General features: G+C 52.5%; 2 protein-coding genes across 2 annotated transcripts; one reads left to right on the plus strand and one right to left on the minus strand.

Moving 5' to 3' along the window:
• Positions 1-6909: 6909 nt before the first annotated feature.
• Positions 6910-16397, plus strand: PCYOX1L (prenylcysteine oxidase 1 like). Its single transcript, XM_048861201.2, has 6 exons — positions 6910-7379; positions 8675-8881; positions 9641-9815; positions 10043-10254; positions 10483-10623; positions 14449-16397. The coding sequence occupies exons 1-6, from the start codon at positions 7259-7261 to the stop codon at positions 15105-15107; spliced, it is 1515 nt and encodes a 504-aa protein (XP_048717158.2). The 5' UTR covers positions 6910-7258; the 3' UTR covers positions 15108-16397.
• On the minus strand, positions 13019-22821 carry IL17B (interleukin 17B). The gene is made up of 3 exons (XM_075131350.1): positions 22711-22821; positions 19965-20299; positions 13019-19468 (listed from the first exon to the last, which is right to left on the minus strand). Exons 1-3 carry the CDS (start codon positions 22729-22731, stop codon positions 19207-19209), a joined length of 618 nt encoding a protein of 205 aa, XP_074987451.1. The 5' UTR covers positions 22732-22821; the 3' UTR covers positions 13019-19206.
• Positions 22822-23223: the final 402 nt, after the last annotated feature.

The raw sequence follows: 23223 nt of genomic DNA on the forward strand, positions 1-23223 counted from the left end.
TTTTTTGACTGTTGAAATGTATTGCGCATTGCAAGTGCTGTTTAAATGTGGGCAGTACTGTGGGGTTAAATATTTGTAGCTATTCTAGTTCCTGCTGTTTAGAGTCAGATGCATTCATCTGGATTTTTTAGTGATCCTTCATCTGGACTCCCAGAAATATTGTTCATGTCTCTGACAGGCTCTTTCACACTCCCACGGGTATGCTGTCAGGGATCTCTGTATTGGACTAAACCATCTGGTGATGTGATGGCATCATTGCTCTCCCATGCTTCCTGGACTGTTTGCCATGTCCATAAATACAGCCCTCAGTCTAAGCCCATTTGCACAGAGAAATGCCTTACTGCAAAATGATCGGATGCTACTGCATCTCCCAATACTTCACCTTGCAAATCACTGCACTTATGTGACTCACGGTCTGTTGCATTTTGCCCTTTTGGATGCAATATACTCGAGCAAGTTTATTCCTTATTGACGACTCATTTCAAATAGCTTTATTGTACAGTGTTACCCTCTTCAACTGGAACTCATTGTCATCCGAAGGTAGGTTATGGTCTCTGGGATTTACTGAGGAGGACAGGCTTCCTGCTCCCCTAGGACTAAATGCCTGTTTATTATTGCCTTGTCCTGTCCCCGCCCCAGACCTTCATACTGTACAAGGTCTGCCCTCCATTCTGGTTTTGGCTGAATGTAGGGAACTTATACCCCTTTTTTGGTGGGTCCCTCTCTCCTAATTTTGCCGGCAGCTTTGATTATCCCTGTACAGCACCTATTCCTGGGGGGGCCTCTGCAGTTTATTTCCAAGTGGCCAATATGGGGTGAACTCCCAGTTCTTATGTGAAAGGCAGCTGCTGCTCAAAGGGGCCTAGCTACCAGACAGCAGTGATAAAACTTGCCCTTCCTGTTTGCAGAGGCCACTGCCTTGTGGATGCCACAGCAGGGACTTCTATGTGCTACTGTTGTCCCATGCTGTGGCGCTAGGAGTGGCAGAGTGTGGCAGCTTAGTTTAGAGTGGCCCAGCGTAAGGACAAAACCAGCCCAGCAAGTGCTGTATGCTGCCCCGTGTAATGCATGCTAATGGCTCTCCTAGTCTATCAAACTGCCAGAAGCAAGAACTCCTAAATGAGAATCACCCCACCATGGTTATACCTGTGTAACCAGGTCAGTTGGAGATCTTGTAAATATGAGGAAACATATGTACACTAATGATACCCAGTTGTAGAATGTCTGCAGACAAGGCTGGGGCAGTCTTTACAGGCATAGCTGAAGGAAGGTAAGAGTACGCTGCTGTTTCTCCAAATCAAACACCTATCAGCCTTATCATTAGCACACCTATTTATTTATGCTGCCTCCCTGTCACTTGCACATACAGCTCGGGTGAAAATGAGACAGTTAAACGGTGTAGAGCAGTGGTTCTCAGCCAGGGTTATGCAGAGGTCTTCAAGGAAGTACATCAACTCATCTAGATATTTACCTAGTTTTTCAACAGGCTACATAAAAAGTATTAGCTAAGTCAGTACAAACTAAAATTCCAGAGGTCTGTATTGGGGCCAGTCCTATTCAACATATTCATAAATGATCTGGGAAAGGAGTAAACAATGAGGTGACAAAATTTGCAGAGGATACACAACTACTCAAGATAGTTAAGTCCTAGGCAGACTGCGAAGAGTTACAAAAGGATCTTACAAAACTGGGTGACTGGGCAACAAACAGGCAGATGAAATTCAGTGTTGATAAATGCAAAGTAATCCACACTGGAAAACATAATCCGAACTATACATATAAAATGATGGGGTCTAAATTATCCGTTACAACACAAGAAAGAGACCTTGGAGTCACTGTGGACAGTTCTCTGAAAACATCCAGTCGATGTGCAGTGGCAGGTCAAAAAGCAAACCGAATGTTGGGAATCCTTAAGAAAGGGATAGATAATAAGACAGAAAATATGATATTGCCTCTATATAAATCCATGGTACGCCCACATCTTGAATACTGTGCAGATGTGGTTGCCCCATCTCAAAAACGATCTATTGGAAAAGTTTCAGAAAAGGGCAACAAAAATGATTGGGGTATGGAACGGCTTCCATCTGAGGGGAGGAACTTTTCAGCTTAGAAAAGAGATGACTAAGGGGGGATATGGTAGACGTCTATAAAATCGTGACTGGTGTGGAGAAAGTAAATAAGGAAGTGTTATTGACTCCTTATAACACAAGAACTAGAGGTCACCAAATGAAATTAATAGGCAGCAGGTTTAAAACAAACAAAAGAAAGTATTTTTTCACACAATGCACAGTCAACCTGTGGAACTCCTTGCCAGAGGATGTTGTGAAGGCCAAGACTATAATGGTTTAAAAAAGAAATAGATAAGTTCATGGAGGAGAAGTCCATCAATGGCTATTAGCCATCATGGACAGGAATGGTGTCCCTAGCCTCTGTTTGCCGGAAGCTGGGAATGAGCAACAGGGGATGGATCGCTTGATGATTACCTGTTCTGTTTGTTCCCTCTGGAGCACCTGGCACTGGCTGCTGACGGAGGACAGGATACTGGGCTAGGGGGACCTTTGGTCTGACCCAGTAGGGGCATTCTTATGTTCATACAATGATTTATATTGCTCTATATACTATACACTGAAATGTAAGTACAATATTAATATTCCAATTGATTTTTTACAATTTATATTGTAAAAATGAGAAGGTAACTAATTTTTCAGTAATTGTGTGCTATGGCATTTTTGTATTTTTATGTCTGATTTTGTAAGCAAGTAGTTTTTAAGTGAGGTGAAACTTGGGGGTATGCAAGACAAATCAGACTCCTGAAAGGGGGACAGTAGTCTGGAAAGGTTGAGAGCCACTGGTTAAGAGAACTCTAAAGCAGACTGCAGAGGTGTCTGCTCTTTAGGTAATGGTGATTCTCTATTTTGCTTTGCACTAAGTGGTTCTTAGGATAGCAGTTCCTGGCTTGATACGTTTGCCTTTCTGGTGTTGGATATGGCTGAGCAGAGGTAATTCTCAGGCCTGTTTCCTCCAACCAAAACCTTTTGCCTGTAGCTGTTGTCCTTCCAGAGACCAACCATCTCGCTGTAGAGCAACACCCAGACTATAGATTGTGTGGCTGAGAGAGAGGCTGTGAGTGGAGCTTGAGACTCCTGCCTCTCAGTGCAAAGTGCTATCCCTAGGTGGCCATGCCATGCCTCCGGTGTGGTGTACTGCTCTGTCTAGGCACTGTAATGATGATATAAACATGGTGCTGTAGGGTCATTGTTGGTTGTTGCACTGGCTCCTATCCAGTGTGCTCCAGTTAGAAATTCCAACTCCTAGTGCCAACCCCACCTGCACCCTTGGGCTATGGGATAGAAACTGGATCATTGACTTGCCTAGGGTAGAGTGTGCAACTGAAACTTAGTCAGCAATTTGTCAACTGTTTGAAATGGGCCACGTTGATTACATTGAGCTCATTAGCACTACAAAAGTGATTTTTCCTCCCTTCTTGTCAACTGTTAAGAATAGCCCACTTCCACCTTAATTGAATTGGCTCGTTAGCACTGACCCCCCCACACACACACACACTTGGTAAGGCAACTCCCATCTTTTTATATGCTGTGTATTTATATTGCTCTACTGTATTTTCCACTCCATGCATCTGATGAAGTGAGTTTTAGCCCACGAAAGCTTATGCCCAAATACATTCGGTAGTCTCTAAGGTGCCATATGGACTCCTTGTTGTTTAGTCAGCAATGCCACTGTTGCATGAGTCACTCTAGAATCCAGCTTGCACTCTATCCCATAGGGCTTTGGGATCTGCAGGCATGAAAACAGGCCTTCACTCTTCGTGTTGTGGTAGCAGCCAAAGGCCTTATTGGGAGAAGGGTCCCACTATGACAGACACAGTACAGACTCACAGTCCCTGCCCCAGTGAGCTTGCAGTCTAATTAAAAATAACTCTAGTGAATGCATCGAACCATAGAGAAGTGGGGAGAGAGGACATGAATGAGAAAACAGTCAGGGGGTTACAGAGTTAAGGATAGCTGTATTGCCCGGTTGACTTCTTAGAAGCATAGCAGTAGAAGTGAATCTCACGGAGGATTTTAAAGGGGGAGAGGGTAGGAGCCATTCCATGTGTAAGGCGCCATGCCGATGAAGGCATGGAGATGTTTGTGTGAGAAGCTGACATAGAGGCATTCAAGGGGGGTGCACTCGCTTTCAGTCACTAATTCAAAGTCGGGTTGGCTGCCCAGCCCACCAAGTTGTTCCCATCTGATGGCTGGCTGATGGCCTGTGTAATAGGAGTTTGGGGTGATGTCTGAGTGAAGCAGGGGAGTCTGTCTAGTAGCTAGAGGACATGGGTCTAGTTCACACACTGCAACGGGCACTGATTGATATTCTTGTTGGCAGTCTCAGCAAAGAAGCCAAGGGTCAATGGACCATGGAGACAGGACTCCCCTTTCAGCCCCGGAATCTATTCCTGTGCTGGGAAGGAGGCAGGGGACAGTGTGATGGAAGTTGCCCCTGTTCAAGCTGAACTTTGGCAGCCCTGGAGACAGAACATTTGGCATCTTCACAAAGTGCTGAATTCACACCATGTCTTTCTGAAGATAAAAAGTATTGTACATCCCTTAGGAGACTGTGGGGACCAATACCCAGGGTTCCACCCCATGAACCACCTCAATTTTCCTGAACCAGATCTCTGTAGCAAGGGGGTGGGAGAGGAGGGTTTGGGCCAGTGCTTTTCTTTTCTCACCCTCTCAACATTTCAAGTCCCCCTATAACTATCAATGACTCGCCTCTTCCAACAGCCACACCCCAGTGTCGCATATCTGGCAGAGAAGGAAGGACATGGAAGGCTAACATTCTTCAATTTCCATTTTCTGTGTGTGGTATTGGGTTAAGTTCCTTCTGGCCCTGGCAGTGGGCCTCATGAATGGGAGAGATGGGTAAGGTGACTGGAGGGTATGGAGTTGTGTGTCCTGTTGCTAGGATTACATCTCTCTTCCACCTGCCACACTTGTAAAGCCAGATAGGGGAAGCTGGAGCTCTCCACCCATGGCTCTTTTGTGTGGCAACTTGGAAAGAACATTAAAAGTTGATGTCCAAGTTTGTCATCCACTAGTCTGACTTCTGATGACATGGAGTGAATCAAGGCTGTCCTTTCAGAGAAGGGTCGTAGAGGACAGCAGAGCACTAGATGTTCTATGCTTTGGATGGAATATTATGATAGTAGATAGAAAGATGAATGTTCTAACCCCCGGTGATGTCAAATCCTGGCTGCTGCTCTGACAGCAAGTCCCAGGGGTCACTGCTGGCCAGGCACGTGCTAACTGTTCTGGGCAGAGCTCTGGGAACGGTCATCTCTCCTTCATGGAGGCTTGTAAGTAAGCTGGAGCCTTTCAGCCCGTTCGAAGTAAAGGGTGAGATTTGCTGCAGAGACATTCTCCCTGCTCCCAGAGACAAAAGGATCTGAACTGGTCTGTTGTAGCACACCTTAAATTTTTTGCCTCGACGCTACAGAGACTGGAGCCTCTAAGAGAGAGGGAAATAATTCCCTCTTGCCATACTTCCTCTTGCCCTGTCACGATGATTCTGAGCCTCACTGGGGCAGAGCTTGATAATCAGGCTAAAAAACCCCAATTGTGTGTGGAGGCGGAGGATAAAATGTTCACTAACCCTGCCCAGTTCATCTCACTTCTGGCCTAGAAAGCTGCTCTCCAAAGGCAGAAGTGCGGGAGTAGCCTACTGCACTGCCTACCAGCCCAGAATGGCAGCAGCAGAGCACAGGCAATTGACTTGGCTGTATAGGGCACCCGCCCCATAGGGATGCATGTTACTCTCAACTCTCCTGCCTGAGTGCCTGACTGGTGCTAGGGGGCTGCTGCACATGCTGAATTCCTGACTGCCTGTCCCTAGTGTCCCTTTGGAAAGGTGGATGCTGGCTCTACCTTTTGACTTGCCAGGACCATCACCTGAAGCTGCAGAGAGAGAGGGGACGGTTGCCACAGCGTAAATGAAAGTGTAGGCAGGAAGCAGCTGGGAGTGCGTGTGGAGTCATGAGCTGTTCACAGAGGAGGATGCGGGGTGGCTCCCAGCCGCCACTTCCCAGAGTGCCCCACAACGCATTATTAACACGTCATTTTCTTTGCATCATTTTTACTTTAAAGAAACAGGCCTATGTTCAGACTGTACAGACCCCAACCCAAGACATTCAGTACACTGCTGTTTTTCCGCATGGGCTCAGGTCATCCCAAACCGTTGGGTAACCACACAGTCAGATAAATGGAAGGGCTATTAACTAACAGAGGGTTACATGCGGGACGCACTGTGGATTTGAATAATTAGAATTTTGGGATCAAGGGAATTCAGATAACCGGACATGTGCTGTATTTCCTTTTCCTTTCTTCTTTTTTGTAATTTTGATGGAAACTTTGTATTTATTTATTTTGCAGGTTCCCCTGCCATGTTTGCAAGCCAAACGGTGCAGTGGGTGAAGATGACTACGCACACAAGGGAAAGGGACCTCACTGTGGAACAGAAGGCCCTGATCTTTCAACTGGATGTGGGTGGGTGGGTAGAGCCCTGTGCCAGCTGCAGCTGGGAGCACCACTGACTTCTCTGGGGCTCTACGTGGGCTTAGGGGTCCACCCACGGGGATCCAGCTGCAGGATCTGGCTTTAAGAGGGGAAAAAAGCCCTCTCTGATAGGCCTTTATCCGCCCGTGAGCCCCCCTGCAACGGCCCCGTGTCCACAGTGCAGGATCAGGGCCATGGGTGAATTTGTCTAGCTCGCAGCAGCCTGTTCCATGGCGATAGGGCCCTGCCGGCTCCATCCCCGTGAATTCTGCAGGGCTCGCAGCAAGCTGGAGAGAGACACAGGGCACCCAAGCTGGGATTGGTGGCTGACCTGCCGCGGGAGCCAGCCCGGGCGCTCTCTTGAGGCAGGCACGGCAGCGCGTTCGCTCTCGGGGCGCGGGCCCTTTAAGAAGGTCCCTCCGCAGGCTCCGGGGCGAGTGCACCCTGGGGTCAGCCGCACGGAGCAGGCGGGGCGGGGCTGCCAAGGAGCGGCGTCCGCGGCCTTTCCCGCACTTGGAGCCGCGCAGCCTTCGGCGGGCTACGCGAGACGCACCGAGGGCCCCGTGCTCAGCCGGCTGGGGTGTGGCGGCTCCCGCTGTGCCCGGGGGCAGCGTGGCTGGCGATGATTTGATTGCACGCGCTGGATTGGTGCATTCTCCTTCTTTTGCTAGGTGCAGCCTCCTGCTCCCCCCGCATCGTCCATGATGGCTGAGCTGCAGCCGCTGCCCTGTGCAGTGCGGCTCCTTTCAGCTGTCGCTCTGGGGGTGCTGCTGGCAGGTCCCTCCTCAGCTGCAGCAGGGGATGCCCCGCCTGGCAAAATAGGTAGGCGCGGCTCCTCCTCGCTGGAGAATGGAGGAGAGAGACTGAGATCAGGACAATAGAAAAGATGAATGGGGTTGGGGGGGAGCCGCTGATCAGAAGAGGCCAAGGAGTGGCAGGGGCCGAAGAGGCATTGGCAATGGGGGTGGGGGGAGAACCCAGCCTTGGAAGAACAGCGGGGTGCTGAGGGCCAGGATTCAGGGGCACCAGCAGGTCCAACAAGGGCTGCTGTGGTCAGGGTGGTGAAGCTTTGCAGAGCTGTGGGCCTTCAGTGCTCGCCTGTCAGGGGAGGGGGTGCAGCCATTGGCGTAGTTTGACTTCTGTATGGACGGGGCAGCTCCAGCCGGGCCAATGGGGCCGCATGTGTGCGGGGGTGGGGGAATCCTGCGCCTGCCCGAGGCTTGCACTTGGGGAGCACTACGCCCATGGGTGCCGCTCATCGGGACTGAGGTGCGTGGGTGAAGCTTTGGTAGCAGTGTTACCTGCCCAGCTCTCGCCTGTGCTGTGCTAGGTTCCTGGCAGTGTGTCTCTCTCTCTCCTCCTGAATCCACTCGTTTCACCTGGGGGGTAAAAGAAGAAATAACTCGGAGCATTCCAGTTCTCAGGGGGCTAGGGTGCCCCGGACCTGGCGAGTCGGGTTTGCTTAGTGCCCTTCGCAAGGGTCGTGTTTGTGGCCAAACTAGCCCTCGAGCTGCCAGGAGATTGGGACTGATCTGAGTGTCCCCCAGACAGCTGACCTATGACACATGCCCAGAAGGTGGTGGTCTGCTCCTGTGTATGTCTGCTCCCCTCCGTCCCCAGGTCAGGGCTGGTTTGTGGCATGTGTCCAGTCAGATGTTTAGCTGAATTAGCCTCTAGATAGAAAAGACCCTCGGGCTGCTGATGCTTGCGCTGACTCTGCTGTCGCACTGAGTGTGTCTGGCATTTGGTAACGGACACCTCTGACCCTTGCTGTCCCCTTACATGGAGTTTCCCCCATCACTCAGGTTCCTCTGCCCTTCCCAGGCCTGGGGCCAGTTTTATTTTGATCCCAGCCTTCTTGCTGGCTCGCTAGGAGTGGAGTACCTTAGAGTTGCTGCCTGGGGAGCCCTAGCCACTGCTCGAGCCCATCCCAGGGTCTTGCATGACAGAGGCTTTCTTGATCTGGTGCGGTGTGTGGGGATGGCCCACGCTTTGGGGTCCCCTCTGTACACGCTGCGTCTCCCTGCGAAAGCAGCCTCCTGTTGTGGCCGTGGTGAAAGCTGCGGGTACGTGCTTCGTGTCTAACAGGCCTGTTTCCCTTGCCTCCCTGCTGGCAGCCGTGGTGGGCGCCGGGATAGGTGGCTCAGCAGTGGCCTACTTCCTGCAGCAGCACTTTGGGCCACAGGTGCAGCTGGACGTATACGAGAAGGGCAGCGAGGGGGGCCGACTGGCCACCATCTTCGTCAACAAGCAGCAGTACGAGTGCGGTGGCGCCTCTATCCACTCGCTCAGCCTACACATGCAGGACTTCGTCAAGCTCCTGGGTGAGTGCTGCCCCTCCCATCTGGTGCACCCGGGGTGTGCTTGCCCCTTCCCTGGAGTTTGGGAAGAGAAGGTTCTCGGTGCTGACCCTGCTCCTCAGGAAAAACCTTCTGCTCCAGCCTGCAGGGCTGGGGTATTTGCAGCACAAATTCCCCTCCCCTCCAGACACCTAGGCCTCCACCTAGCTTAGGGGACAGTCATGAGTGTGGTGAGGATGGGGGGGCTCAGCATCGCCAAACCCACCAGGTTGATGTGACATCCCAAGTTGATGAGCTGAATCCCCTTCAAAAAGGGCTGGTGTAGTCGGCACTCCTGCTCCCTGACCGCTCGACCCAAGGCAGGGCGTAGATAGACCCTGGCATGAGCTGTGCCCCTCATTCTGAGCTAGAGGGCCAGGGAGTTGCAGGGTCGGAGAGTAGCCAACAACTTGCCTTCTATGTTTGTTACACTCGAGCCCTATCACTCCCCCGTCCTGAGGGACATCACGGGTCTCAGGACTGGGATAGCAGAAGGGCACGACAGGGGCCCTGTGGGACTTGGGCTTGGAAGAGTAGGGGCTGCGGGCAGGACCAACATCCTGACACTTCACCCCATCCCCGCCCCACACACAGGGGCATTTTGCTGTGGGGTCGCCAGCACTCGGGCCCATCAGCAGTATCAGTCTATACAGCAAAGGCTTGTTGTCCTGTGGCCCCTGTGCTCTGGATGGCTGACTTCAGAGAGGAGGGTGAAATAGCTTCTCTCTCTGTCACCCTCTGCAGGCCTGAAGCACCGACGAGAGGTGGCAGGGAAGAGCGCCATCTTCAGTGGGGAGCAGTTTGTCCTGGAGGAGACGGACTGGTACCTGCTTAACCTCTTCCGGCTCTGGTGGCACTATGGAATCAGCTTCCTGCGCCTGCAGATGTGGGTGGAGGAGGTGATGGAGAAGTTCATGAGGTATGGGACGGCTCGGCAGCACCAGTGCTTCTGGGAGGGGAGGGAGTGGGTGTGGGTGTGGCCTTCCGCCTCTCGGCCCCAGGCCTGGTGCTATGCCCGATCCCCCAGGGGACTCTGTCACCAGGTGGCCAAGCTGAGAGAGGGCACGTTAGCCCTCCAGGCTTGGCACAGGGGCCAGGATGGGTGTGTGCGCCGCTCCTGACTCCCTTTCTACTCGCCTCCTGCAGGATCTACAAGTACCAGGCACATGGCTATGCCTTCTCCAACCTGGAGGAGCTCCTGCGCTCACTGGGCGGCGAGACCTTTGTCAACATGACACAGCGCTCTGTGGCCGAGTCCCTGCTGGAGGTGGGCGTCACGCAGCGCTTCATTGATGATGTCATCGCAGCCGTCTTGCGCTCCAGCTACGGCCAGTCGGTGCTCGTGCCCGCCTTTGCAGGTGAGGCCTGGCTGGCCATGCCAGTGCTGTCTTCATGCTCTGCCCTGCGAGGTCTCCAGGAGCCTCCTTGGAGCAGGCAGCTGGTGCTGCTCCGTGGACCTGGGGACGCTTTGGCATTGGGACATATGAAGCCAAAGACCAGCATTTATCTTCCCTGGGAGCAGGCGTCCTGGGGAAATGCGTCCCTTCTGCAAATGGAGTCTAATCCCCCCCTATTTCTTTTCCCAGGGGCCATGTCGCTGGCAGGGGCTCAGGGCAATATGTGGGCTGTGGAAGGTGGCAACAAGCTGGTGTGTTCGGGTTTGCTGAAGCTAACTAAAGCCAACGTGATCCAGGCCAAGGTGACAGGTGTCTCTCTGCACAGCTCAGGTGAGCCAGCTGGGCCTCCTGGCTCCTGCCTTCGCTGGGGGGGGGGGAGGTTGACATTGGGGATTGTATGTCTGTCATGAGCACTGTCAGCCTGTGGGGCGGGGTCTGAGTCTGTAGGGCTAGGGGCCTGTGGGGCAGGGGTATCTCTAGGATTAGTGCATTTCCCTTCTGCCTCTGGATTGAGGGGCATGAACAGAACAATGGGGGATGCAGAGGGCAGAAAATAGCAGATCTGATGGCAGGATGAGGCAGGCTGAGAGGCCTCAGATTCCCTTCTCCTCTGCCTGCCCTCTGCCTTTGCCATTTCCCCCTGCTCTGCCCATTTGTTCCTGTTAGGTTTGGGTGGATGCCTTCTCCCTGTGCTGTCATGGTACTGTAAAGCATCGATGTGAGGGTGCTTGGGATGGGTCACACTGAGAATGCCACACACAGGACAGACTGCAAGAAACAGGGTAGACACTCCCCAAAACTGATGGTTTATTCTAGGGCTGTCAAGCGATTAAAAAAATTAATTGCGATTAATCACACTGTTACTTAAATAAATGATATTCCATTATTATTTATTTTCGGCTGTTTTCTACATTTTCAAATATATTGATTTCAATTATAACACAGACTACAAAGTGTACAGTTCTTACTTTATATTTTTTATTACAAATATTTGCACTGTAAAAAACAAAAGATAGTATATTTCAATTCACCTAATATAAGTACTGTAGTGCAATCTCTTTATAATGAAAGTTGAACTTACAAATGTAGAATTATGTACAAAAAATAACTCCACTCAGAAATAAAACAATGTAAAACTTTAGAACCTACAAGTCCACTCAGTCCTACTTCAGCCAATCGCTCAGACAGATAAGTTTGGTTACAGTTTGCAGGAGATAATGCTTCCCACATTTTGTTTACAATGTCACTTGAAAGTGAGAATAGGCATTCGCATGGCACTGTTGTAGCCTGCATTGCAAAATATTTGTGTGCCAGATGCGCTAAAGATTCATATGTCCCTTCATGCTTCAACTACCGTTCCAGAAGACATGCGTCCATGCTGATGACTGGTTCTGCTCGATAATGAGCCAGAGCAGACAGACACATGCTCGTTTTCATCATCTGAGTCAGATGCCATCAGCAGAAGGTTGATTTTTTTTCCATTTATTTATTTATTTATTTATTTATTTTTGGTGGTTCAGGTTCTGTAGTTTCTGCATCAGAGTGTTGCTCTTTTAAGACCTCTAAAGCATGCGCCACACCACCTCCCTCTCAGATTTTGGAAGGCACTTCAGATTCTTAAACCTTGGGTTGAGTGCTGTATCTATCCTTAGAAATCTCACAACCTTCTTTGAGTTTTGTCAAATCTGCTGTGAAAGTGTTCTTAAAACGAACATGTGCTGGTCATCATCCAAGACTGCTATAACATGAAATGTATGGCAGAATGCTGGTAAAACAGAACAGGAGACATACAATTCTCCCCCAAGGAGTTCAGTCACAAATTTAATTAACACATTTTTTTAACGAGCATCATCAGCGTGGAAGCATGTCCTCTGGAATTGTGGCCGAAGCATGAAGGGGCATATGAATGTTTAGCACATCTGGCAAGTAAATACCTTGCTACGCCAGCTACAAAAGTGCCACGCGAACGCCTGTTCTCCCTTTAGGTGACATTGTAAATAAGCAGCAGTTTCTCCCGTAAATGTAAACAAACTTGTTTGTCTTAGCAGTTTTCTGAACAAGAAGTAGGACTGAGTGGACTTGTAGGCTCTAAAGTTTTAAATTGTTTTGTTTTTGAGTGCAGTTATGTAATAAAAAAAATTCTACATTTGTAAGTTGCACTTTCACGGTAAAGAGGTTGCACTATATTACTTGTATGAGGTGAATGGAAAAATGCTATTTCTTTTGTTTATCATTTTTACAGTGCAAATATTTGTAATAAAAAATACTATAAAGTGAGCACTGTACACTTTCTATTCTGTGTTGTAATAGAAATCAATATATTTGAAAAGATAGGAAAAGATCCTAAAATAGTTAATAAATTTCAATTGGTATCCTGTTTAACAGTGTGATTAATCGTGATACATTTTTTTTAATCGCAGTTAATTTTTTTGAGTTAACCACGATTAATCGACAGCCCTGGTTTATTCTATAATTAGATTAGAGCTTCATAGATTAGAGTTTCTGTAGCACCGCGCTGGTTAACCAAAAGCCAAACACCATCCCCGTTAGGCATTCCAGCCGTTGGCTCCCTGCCAGACAACCAAGTCTAATATAGTAAGGGCTTACTGAAAACCCATTTCACCATATGCGAGGTTCTACCAATCCCAAAGGATCAGTCACTTGCCCTCATGTCAAAATATAAATCAGATCTTACCCAAATATCATGCTGTCAGACAATCCTTAGTAAACTTACAAAAGATTTATTAAGAAAAGAAGAGAGTTATTGAACGGTTAAGGAATTCTATACATACAAGTGATTTTCAGTGTTCCTAGATCAGAATCATAGCAGTGAGGTGTTATCTGCTGGCTTGTAAAAGTCTCTCTGGAATCATCCCAAAAGTTTAGAATCCAAATGCAGGTTAGATGGAAAGTCTGATAGTCTTTCCATGCATTTTCCAGGGTATTCCAAATCACTATTTGGAAGATCTAAGTCCCACAGCTTAAACTTTCCCTGTTCAAAGTTCAGCAGACTAGAGATGAAAGGATCAGCCAGAGGTTTCTCTTTTTAGCTCTCTAGCAAGCTGACAAGCCTCGTCACAGAAATTGTCACAGCTGGGCTTTCCTCCGAGGAAGAATAGGCAATGCAGGTATTTTGTGGACCACTGCTTTGAAGTTAATTTTCTCTTTCCTATGCATACATAGTTAATCTAGTTACACTATAAGACAACAGCCGATCATTCGTTATAACAGAAACAGATAAGCTGAAGACAACATACGTAATCTTATTAGTTCCCTGCAGCGTCTCAAATCTTTGATCTTAAGGTTTACTGAACGCTGTACATAATATAAGGCAATGACGACAGGAAAGGGAATTAGCATCTACAAACTAATTTGGTTACATTGGTTACAAACTTCTAATAGGACACAGGTACTCAGGCAAACACATTTAGCATCTGCCCTTGATTTCTATTACTACAAATGAATGAGTTGGTGATTGCTGGTCTAGTCTTTTTGGCACTGGCTCCTACTTCACCGGTGCCCTTCTTTTGGCTGTGGCTGTCTCTGTTGACCCAGACCAAGCTGGCTGTGGCTGGACAGGTCTATGAGGAGGGAGAGCTGTGAAATGGGAGGCTGCAGTGCAGACCTCTCACACCAGAGGGTGAAATGAGGCTAGAATGTGGCTCAAAAGCTCTGCGCTGAGATACCGGCATCTCTGTGGCAGCAGGTGTTTCTCCAGTCTGTGCTGGGGATGGAGACTGTTACCCCAGCCCCGTCTGCTGCCATGGGAATGGGAAAGTTTATTGAACAGCCACAGTTTGTCTCCTTTGCTCCGTGATCCCGTGTTGCCTGACTGCTCTGCCATCTGCCAGGTGACTCCCCAGGACTGGAATGGGGACATGGGGGGGATGTTGCAGTCTAATAGTGAGATACAGTGGGAGTACGGGGGGGGGCTGGACTGGAATAGCAGAGAGGTGCAGGTCAGCACTGAGGTGCGTTGGCAGAGCTGAGGTGGGCTGCAGGTCAGGATGGCGGTGGGGAGTGAGCCCAATGCTTTGCCTGGCTATGGTTTGTGCTTTCGGTGCCCCCACCTTCCTGAGCGCTGAACCTGATGCTGTTGGCAAACGATGCTCTGGGCTGATGGCTGTTCTGAGTCTCCGTGCTGTCCCTTTGCAGATGGGAAAGCCCTGTACCAGGTGCACTATGAGGATGACGAAGGCCAAGCCTCGGCCTTTTACGACATGGTGGTCATCGCCACGCCGCTGCATTCCAGCAAGAGCAACATCACCTTTGAGAACTTTGACCCCCCCATCACTGACTTCCCAGGCTCCTTCCATCCCACCATCACCTCCGTCATCCACGGCTACCTCAACTCCTCCTACTTCGGCTTCCCTGAACCCAAGCTCTTCCCTTTCGCTAGCATCCTCACCACTGACTCCCCTGACCTCTTCTTCAACGCCATGGACAACATCTGCCCTGTCAACATCTCAGGCACCTTCCGACGCAAGCAGCCCCAGGAGGCCGCCATCTGGCGGGTCCTTTCCCAGCAGCCCCTGGACAAGCAACAGCTGAAGACCCTCTTCCGCTCCTACTATTCAGTCCAGGTGACAGAATGGCAGGCCTACCCCCACTATGACTCCACCAAGAGCATCCCGCCCATCATCCTCCACGACAACCTCTTCTACCTCAACGGTGTGGAGTGGGTGGCCAGCTCCATGGAAATGGCTGCTATGGCAGCCAAGAATGTGGCACTCCTGGCATACAACCGGTGGTACCAGGACCTGGAGAAGATTGACCAGAAGGACTTGATGCACAAGATGAAGACTGAACTGTGACACCAGGGGGCTGCTGGGGAGCTGGCCAGGAACCTTTTCATTTACTAGCCTGCTGAGGGTTTATCGTTGGGGGAGAGACCACTGGATTTCTGGCCGAGAGGAAGGGAGGGTCTGACCAATGAGGTCCTTGTATGTTGTTGCCTTCAGTAACGCCGTCCCTGCACCACCCTGTGGAGCTAATGCCAGGTGTCTGCTACAGGCATCAATGCTCAGGCTTCCTCCCTACCCAGCTAGCACCAGGGAGGGGTGAGAAGGGAACCTAAGCTCATTACCAGGGAACTGCCAGCCAGGACCCATTTCAGATCCTAAGTTGGGCTGGGGCTGTGAATCCTTAACAGTGGCCAGTGCTGTGGATGGGGTGGAGGTGGGATGTGCAAATCCATTCTCCGATCACTTACCTTCTGGGGCTCGAGTGTGGGATCCCATGAGACTTTCAAGGGGTAAGATATGATGATGGCAAGAGCAGATATGGGGCCTAAAATATGTGGCCATGTGCCTTGGGCCCTGACCCCTATGGGACCATGTACCATGGGCACAGATCCAGAGGTGGATATGGACCTTCTAGTATGACCCACCTAGCAAGACCTAGCTATCCTATAGACTAGGGCTGAGTCTAGGCAGTTGCCTGGCCCCAGCATTTCCTGTGCAGGACTCCCCTGGCTGGCAGTGCAGTCACACTCCTTGCTCTAGCTGCTGGGGTTGTCATCAGTCCTTGCAAGTCCTTCTGCTGGAGCCAGCGCTCAGATCTCGGCAGGTATGTGGTTCTCCATGTCTGTGCTGTGAGTCCATTTGGCTAGTGGGTCCCTCTCAGCTTCTCACCCAGAGCTGCTCTCTTGCTTTGTTAACCAAGCCCATCAGCTCCCGTCTAAACACAGGCAGGCAGGGCAAGGACTAGAGGGAGCTGCCAGCTAGAAGGGCCAATGCTGCAGCAGTCACAAGGCCTGCTCACCTCCCTCTCTGTACATGCATGATGTCCGAACCTCTTTCCCAGCGAAACCCTGACCCCTTTGGGCCTTGCTAGCCTCTCTAAGCCCATGCGTGGGGACAGATTGAACGCACACTCAGAAAGCGCTGTAGCAGCTGGCGGCCCTTGGCAGGTTCCCTGGGGCAGAGGGATTGATGCTCAGTCTAAGACGGGTTTTCAACCTTTCTTGAGTCATGTCCCCTGAATCTTAAAAAAAAACCACGTGAAGCCGCCCCCTTACAAAATGGGACTGTGCAATGTAATCTAGAGGGAACTGAGGCTATTAATACATTGATTTCAATAAAGGGGATTCTACTTGAAATAAATCAGTCCTTTGATCCTGCTGTCCAAGGGAGCAGAGGCTAGAAAACCTTTTAAAAGCACGTACCTTAATATCCAGCCAGTGTTCAGGGCAGTATTTCTCAGTTTCAGCATTGAAGACCCCATATGCCCCGTCACAACACGCACTGAAATTTGGCCCAGATGCCCCTGTCATACAGGGATGGCTGGGCCAGATTTCAATGCCTGGCGTGACCCCATGAATGAGGGGAAAGGCTGGCCATGCTGCCTAGAAAGTTTGACATGGGGCGCCCCCTGGCTGAGAGCCGCTTGTGAGCTAGTGAAAGCTCTCCTTGCCTAGAGCCATGTGGCTTCAACCTCCAGCCCACAGCGTCCCTGTGGTCCCTGAGCTGTTGAGACTGTTCTGCTGGCTGGATAGGCCCTGTGGTAACAGATGGAAACTGGCCAGCAGCATCCCCAGTAGAGGGGGGGCTGAAGAATAGTTGTCGGGGGGGAGTTCAGTTTTTAGGACTAGAAGAAAAGCATGAGCACTCCCTTCTGGCTCCTTGAGGAATGGCCGGCCCCACTGTGGGAGGAGGGCCCATGCGCTGGGGCTAGTGCGCTGGAGGAGAAGTAAATGCCAAGGAGCCCTGATAGTTTGGCTAAGGAGCGGTGCCTGCAGGTTGGGGTGAGGGATGCCCTTTATTGTCAGCCTCCAGTGCCATCTCTGAACTACAGAGCAGAGCGTGTAACCCACCCCCTGCCAACCACAGCTCCAGCAGGGCCAAGGCACATGGGGCACTGCCTCCCTTCTGACCTGCCCCGTTAAAGCTCCCAAGCTGTTCGGGTCGGTGACTTGCTTGCTGTGCCGGCTCTGGGGGAACAGTGACGGAGGCTGGGATGGGGTGGTGGCCGTCACCCCTTCCTTGGGGGAGAAATACTTTCCTCAGTAGAAACAGAGGGAGCTAGTGGTCTGCACTAGGACTGCCTGGCCCAGGGCACTGGCCAAGCCTCTCCACCTCTTTGCCTCAGTTTCCCCATGTGTACAATGGGTAACACAATAGCAGCTGTGAAGCTGAGTTGGTCAGTGTGTGTGAAGGGCCATGGTGCTGCTGAAAGTGAGCCCAGCTCCCCTCAGGCTCATCCTGAAGACACTGCCTCTCGAACTAGGCCCAGCCAGATTTCGTCTGTTTTTCGGTGTCCCCTCCCTGCGCTCTGTGAGGGGGCAGTAGCAGGGCCTGGTGCCATTGTTCTGTTGGTGGATGCAGCAGAGGGCATTGGAGGGGCTGGCAAAGGGGAGATGGGTTCTCATCAGCCAGGGGAGGAGGGATTGACACTCCCAGGGTGCCGAGGGGCAGTCCTGGTCTAGTGCCCAAAGACCAGCCAGGAACCAGCCCCTTCCTTATGCTGCCTGGCTCTGTACCTGACCCAGGCTTGCCTGGGGTGAGAAACTAATGCTGTGCCCCCATTCCACTCCCAGCTGTCTTCTGACCCCATCCTCAAGACCTCTCCTGCCCTGCTCCTGGGGAGCTGGTATGCTTCATGCATGGGTAGACGTGGCAGCCTTCTCTAGAAAGCACTGCCCCTCCCCAAGGGGTGATTTCTATGGTGGGCTTCCCACTTGTTAGCACACACTACCCTTGGAAGGCAGTAGAAGCCCTTAGGCCCTTGGCAGCCAGCCAGGCTTCCTGCTCCAACCCGGACCCTGCTATCAGGTGTTTCTAGAGAGGCCAGGACCGGTCCCGGTGGCACTGAGATAAGGCACGTTCCTCACAGCTGGGTGCAGCCCAACAGGAGTGGCAGGGACCAGGGCGCCTGGAATTTCAAAGGCAGCATCTGCTGCCGGGGGCTTATGTTCAGCAGCTGTGCCCCCATCCCAATGATCAGCTGCTGGCAGTGGCCCACAGCAGCCCTGGCTTGTGCTCTTACTAATACCTAACCAGGTCAGAGAATTGTGGAATCGGCTGCAGTGAGCTGGAGTTAGGGTGCATTGTACTCACCATCAAATACAAGCCCCCCTCCCCCCCCCGCAGACCTGGGGCGTCTGCAGGGCTAGCCTGGCCACAGACTGGATCTCCTGTGCTGGCGCTGCTGGGAGCAATAGGCCGCCCCATCCTAGCAGCAGAGGGAAATCAGGCCAGGAGCAGCTGCCTCTCCCGGCCTCTTTGCCTGAGGTGGTTCGGGACCTGCCCATGAGATGTTGCCTCCCTTCTGGTCATGCTGCCTGGCCACAAGAAGGGGTGGCCCCTCGGGCTTGGTGGGACAGTTAGCCCGAAAGGCTGTGCAGCAATGCGAGTGCGTGGACGCGAGCCTCAGAACTGAGTGGCTGCTGAGCAAGGGGAGTAGGTGACAGGCGGCCGCCGACGGGGCCGTCTTGAGGGGCATGGGGAGTGGCAGCCTTGGAGCTCTGGATAGCAGCCACCTCCATCTCCCCCTCCCCCACATTCTTCTGCTTGAGCTAGCTTGGGGCGAGGGTTGCAGAATGGCCTTCCTTTCAGGGCCCCGCTGCAAGCTGCAGAGCTGGCATGGCACATTGGGCACCCCAAAGAGCAGGGCCCTGTGGCAGTTGCTCATGCTGGAGGCCGGATAGGGATATGTGGGTGCAAAGGAGCAAACCATCTCTAGTCTAAGCAGCTGCCTCCTTGCTTCAGATCCCCCACCACCACACACACACACAGTGCTTCTGCCTTGACCACCTCTCCTTGCGGGAGAGGCTTGGTGGGCAGTGGCTGGGGCCTTTGCCAAATGGATCCAGCAAGTGGAGGAGGCTGGTTAGACGGGAGCTGGTGTCCATACACAGAGGCCGGGGGTTTGGTGCTGCCAGCATGGAGTGAGGGTGAGAGGTCCCTCTTGTCCTCAGAAGATGCAGGTGCAGCCCACAGCAATGGTCTCCATGACCATCTTGTACTCCTTGTGGCACCTCTTCTTCTTCCTGCGGGTCTTGGCTCCCGAGCCCTCAGGGGGGTGGCAGAGGAGCCGGCGGACGGGCAGCTTGCTGTAGATGGGGATGCTGACAATGGTGCGGTCCTCCTGCATGGTGAAGGGGTTGATGCAGCCGGTGCAGAGGCACTGCGCCTCTGGGATGTCTGCTGGGATCCGCGTTGGATCGTGGTTTATACTAGAGAAGAGGGGGAGCGTGAGGCTGACGGAGCCTATAGGGGAGAGCAGGGATGCGGGCAGGAGTGCAGGCCACTTGCACACGGAGGCGCCTTGGACGAGTGTGGGTTGGTGAGGGGACAGTGCCTGCACGCGGAAAGGGGGAATACGTGCCACTATAACGCACACATGGAGAAATGAGCCTGCACCGGGCTCTGCCTGTGCATGGATTAATGGGCACCCATGTTGCAATGCCCACACCTGGGGGAATGGGTTCGTATAGGGCAATGGGCACATGCATGCTCAGGGAGGCAGATCACTCACCCAGTGCAATCACTACCCAGTGGAACAGCACCCATAGGGGTTCCCCACTTAGTTAGTGCCCATTAGGGCCCACAGGTGAGTGTCTAAGTGGGGTTTCCTTCACAGCAGAGCCCTGCCCTGTTCCTTTGTGGCGCTGGCAAGAGCCCTGCCCTGGGAGTGCCAGTCCCCAGGAGCGCTTTGCCCGGCAGTCTCACCTGTAGGCCCACGGAGACAGACTCCTCTTGTTGGACCTCCAGAGTCTCAGGTTGACCTGGCACTTGCTGTCAGCTGGCTCCGAGCTGTTTTGCAGCTGGCTCACCATCTCCTGGATGCTCTGTTCGTAATCCTCCAGCAGGGTGTAGGGGCTGTCTGCCGCTGAGGCCATGGAGTTCCCCTTCAGCACGCGGTTGGGGCCAGGTACCTGTGCCTCCGGCAGCTGGACCTCATCCCTAGCTGGTCCTTTCCTCTTTCCTTTCGCTCCCTTGCTTTGGTGCTTGGGTTCGGTGGCAGCAGCCCACGCGAAGGAGACAGAGAGCGCGCAGAAGAGAAGCTGAGAAGGAAGCCAGGACAGGGCATGACTCTCCAGGCACTGGCCAGCACTGGGCTTCCACCCAGCTCATGGTGGGCTGGGGCCCTTGGAGGTTATGTTCAAAGGGAACAATGTTCTATCATAGGAATTGCCAAACCTACCAGGGCTGGAAAGTCCCAGAGGGGCATCAGTGCGAGGAGGCAGTATGGGGTCTAGTGGTAAAAACAGACTAGGGCAGCAGGACTCCTGTGTTCCATTCCTGAGTGCCACAGCCTTATTGGGTGACCCTGGGTGAGCTCTCAACCTCTCTGCTTCAGTAAAGTGGGGCAAATGAGACAGGTTCTCCTTTGTAACAGGCTTGCAGGCGGGGATTCCAGCAACGATCTGTCTGTGGGGAGATTGCCCTGTGAAATCTAAGCTCCTGGGGTGGCGTTTCCTGTAGGCACATCCTGTAAGGTGTCAGCCTCAGGTGCCCACTGTGCTGGCTGCTCTGGGACCATGGGGCGGCTGGCTGGCTCAGCCTTGCTTCTAGTTACCAGCAGCTGGCAGCGTCCCCAGCTTGCTAGTGGGGAGAGCCCCATGGTGGCAGTTCCAAAGCTAGGCTGGCTGAATAGCTGCTTGTTGCAAGTGCCCTGAGTGTTGCAATGATGTAGGGGGGAGGCCGTTTGCAGAAAGTCAGGACAAACTCCCTAGTAAGCTGGACAGGCCGGGGGAGGGGACTAGCCCCCATGTCAGGTTGGTTTATTAATGGGATAGAAAGGGTTTCTCTGTGTTTTTCCCCTAAGGCCAAGGCAAACAGAGCTTTGGTCTGTTTATTTCCTAAGCCACTGTTTGCAGGGCTGGCATGGCAGAGACCTGGAGGAGGAAATGATTATAGAGCAACAGCGGCCAGTCTAGCTTCGCTGGTGAAATGCAAAAAGATAAACCCACCATGGAAAGTCAGTCCTGAATGCACTGCTGTGCCAAAGGCTGGCCGTGCCACAGGGATGTGTGTTGGTGCACATCTGCAGTTCCCACCCTGATGGCATCTCTAGTGGGCCGCCTGTCATCATGAAAAGTGGGGAGGGGGATTCTGGGTGTTGTATCTGCAGGTGGGCGGATCTACAGCAGAACATTAGATCGACTCAGCTAGATGACTTGCGTGTGTGAAGGATCCACACCCCGAGCCACGTCGTGAAACCAACGTAAGTCCCGGTGTAGCCAGCGCTAGATCGACGGATGAGTCTTCTGTCGACCTAGCCACCACCTGGGGGGGGAGGTGGATTTGCTGCCACGCCGGGAGAACCCCTCCCATCGCTGCAGTACGTGTCTACGCTGTAGCGCTATGCCGCTGCAGCGTTCTGAGTGGAGGCTTAGCCTGGGATGCTCCGACCCTCTGGAGCCACTAGTGCAAACCCTGATAGGGCCAGCGCCCCCACCCCCAGGGGAGGCTGACTGAGCCCTCATCTCTCGGAGGTAGATAAAGTGAGCTGTGTGCAGTTTCCTGTGTCTTCGGTGCTAGCCCCTCAGCCCCTGTCCCTGTTTGTTGTGTAGGGGTGTTATAGCCACGCTAGGAGAAGGTATTTCTGTTCCCCCCTGCCCCTTGACTAAAATGCCCTTCCCCTCCCTAGCTTACTGCTGTGCTTTGTTGGGTGGACTATTTGCCCCCCACCCCAGAGGTGGCTGCATCGCTGTAGGGGGTGGTACATGGCCATGGGGTGGTAGGGGGCTGCCAGAGTACCTGAGCCCCCAGGGACTGGGCTACTGAGGTACCTGCCCTGTGCCCTGTAAAGATTCCATTCTCCAGGCACAGTCCATGACCTGAGTTGTGTCTCCTCTGCCTGTTGTGAGCCAGTGCTTTGCCCTTTGGCCATTCGCCTCTGCTCCCTCCCTTCCTGTCTCCGGCCCAGTCACAGTGCAGGGCTCTGTGGCAATGTCTCTCACGCTTCTCCCTGCAGGAGCCTGCTCCATCCTTAAAGGGCAGGGCAGGCTTCCCAACAGCAAACGAAGCCACTGTTTCTACATATAGTCCCCAGTTGCAGCTGGACACAGGAGTCTTCTTCACTCCCTGCCCTAAACTCGTGGGGCGTGACACTGTGTCCAGATAAACAGCTGCCATGCCCCACCCCAGAGGTGGCTGCATTTCACTGCTGGGTGCCATGATTCCTACATGTGTCTTAGCTTGCAGAGTGCTTGGGATCCTTGGGGCTGAAAGGAGCTCTCTAAATGCAGGCTGTTCTCCAGGCAGGAGCTCTTGCCCTGGCCCCTTTGCACTGGAATCTCTGCAGCCCACAGGCTCTGTGGCTGTTTTGTCCCAGCTATGCCAGGCGTGGGGAGCAATAACTCATATAGGCAGAGCGCCTGTTTCCAAAGCAAACAAACCCAACCAGCCCTTAATAAACAGAGCGTAAATAAAAAGCACCAAGTTTAGTGAAAGCAGCCCAGGCACCTACCAGGGATGGAGCCCAGTCCATGGCAGAGGGTGACTCGGAGACTCCTCGCCGCAGTGTGACAGGAACAGGATGAGCCAGGCGATTTAAAAAGGAAAGCACCAGCCCCTAATCTCTGCAATGCCTGGGGGTGGGTCTGGCAGCACAATGAGCTTCCCCCAGGTGCCAGCACGGGTGTTGACAGAAGGGACAATGGCTGGTGTTGTCTGGTGCTGCGGGCGGAATGTGGGCTCCCCATGGTCCATATGCCCTTTGCTGACAGCGTGAGTTCACAGGCTGTGTTTGCTTAAATACCTGCAGCCCCAGCAATGGGGCAGGCTGAAGGCAAAGTCCCCTGGGAGCACTTTAGAAAGGGTAGATCATGCCATGCAGACTGGCTGTGGTGTGCATGGTGCAGGCTGCATAGGGCAGTGGCAGGAACACAGGGCTGGGAACAGGTGCCCTGAGTTCGAGTCCTGGCTCTGGACACTGCGGTCATGGCCCTTCCCGGGATGTAGAGGCTTCTGTCTTGGACAA

The sequence above is a fragment of the Caretta caretta genome, chromosome 8, assembly GCF_965140235.1.
Source record: "Caretta caretta isolate rCarCar2 chromosome 8, rCarCar1.hap1, whole genome shotgun sequence".
NCBI lineage: Eukaryota > Metazoa > Chordata > Testudines > Cheloniidae > Caretta > Caretta caretta.

Bases quoted from the DNA above. Each gene is read 5' to 3' on its own strand.
- PCYOX1L (XM_048861201.2), top strand. From the start codon at position 7,259: ATGATGGCTGAGCTGCAGCCGCTGCCCTGTGCAGTGCGGCTCCTTTCA. The intron at 7,380-8,674 runs GTAGGCGCGGCT...CCCTGCTGGCAG, and splicing joins TGCCCCGCCTGGCAAAATAG to CCGTGGTGGGCGCCGGGATA. The intron at 8,882-9,640 runs GTGAGTGCTGCC...CACCCTCTGCAG, and splicing joins GGACTTCGTCAAGCTCCTGG to GCCTGAAGCACCGACGAGAG.
- IL17B (XM_075131350.1), bottom strand. From the start codon at position 22,731: ATGGACTGGGCTCCATCCCTG. The intron at 20,300-22,710 runs GTAGGTGCCTGG...CTTCCTTCTCAG, and splicing joins TGGACTGGGCTCCATCCCTG to CTTCTCTTCTGCGCGCTCTC. The intron at 19,469-19,964 runs GTGAGACTGCCG...CCTCTTCTCTAG, and splicing joins CTGTCTCCGTGGGCCTACAG to TATAAACCACGATCCAACGC.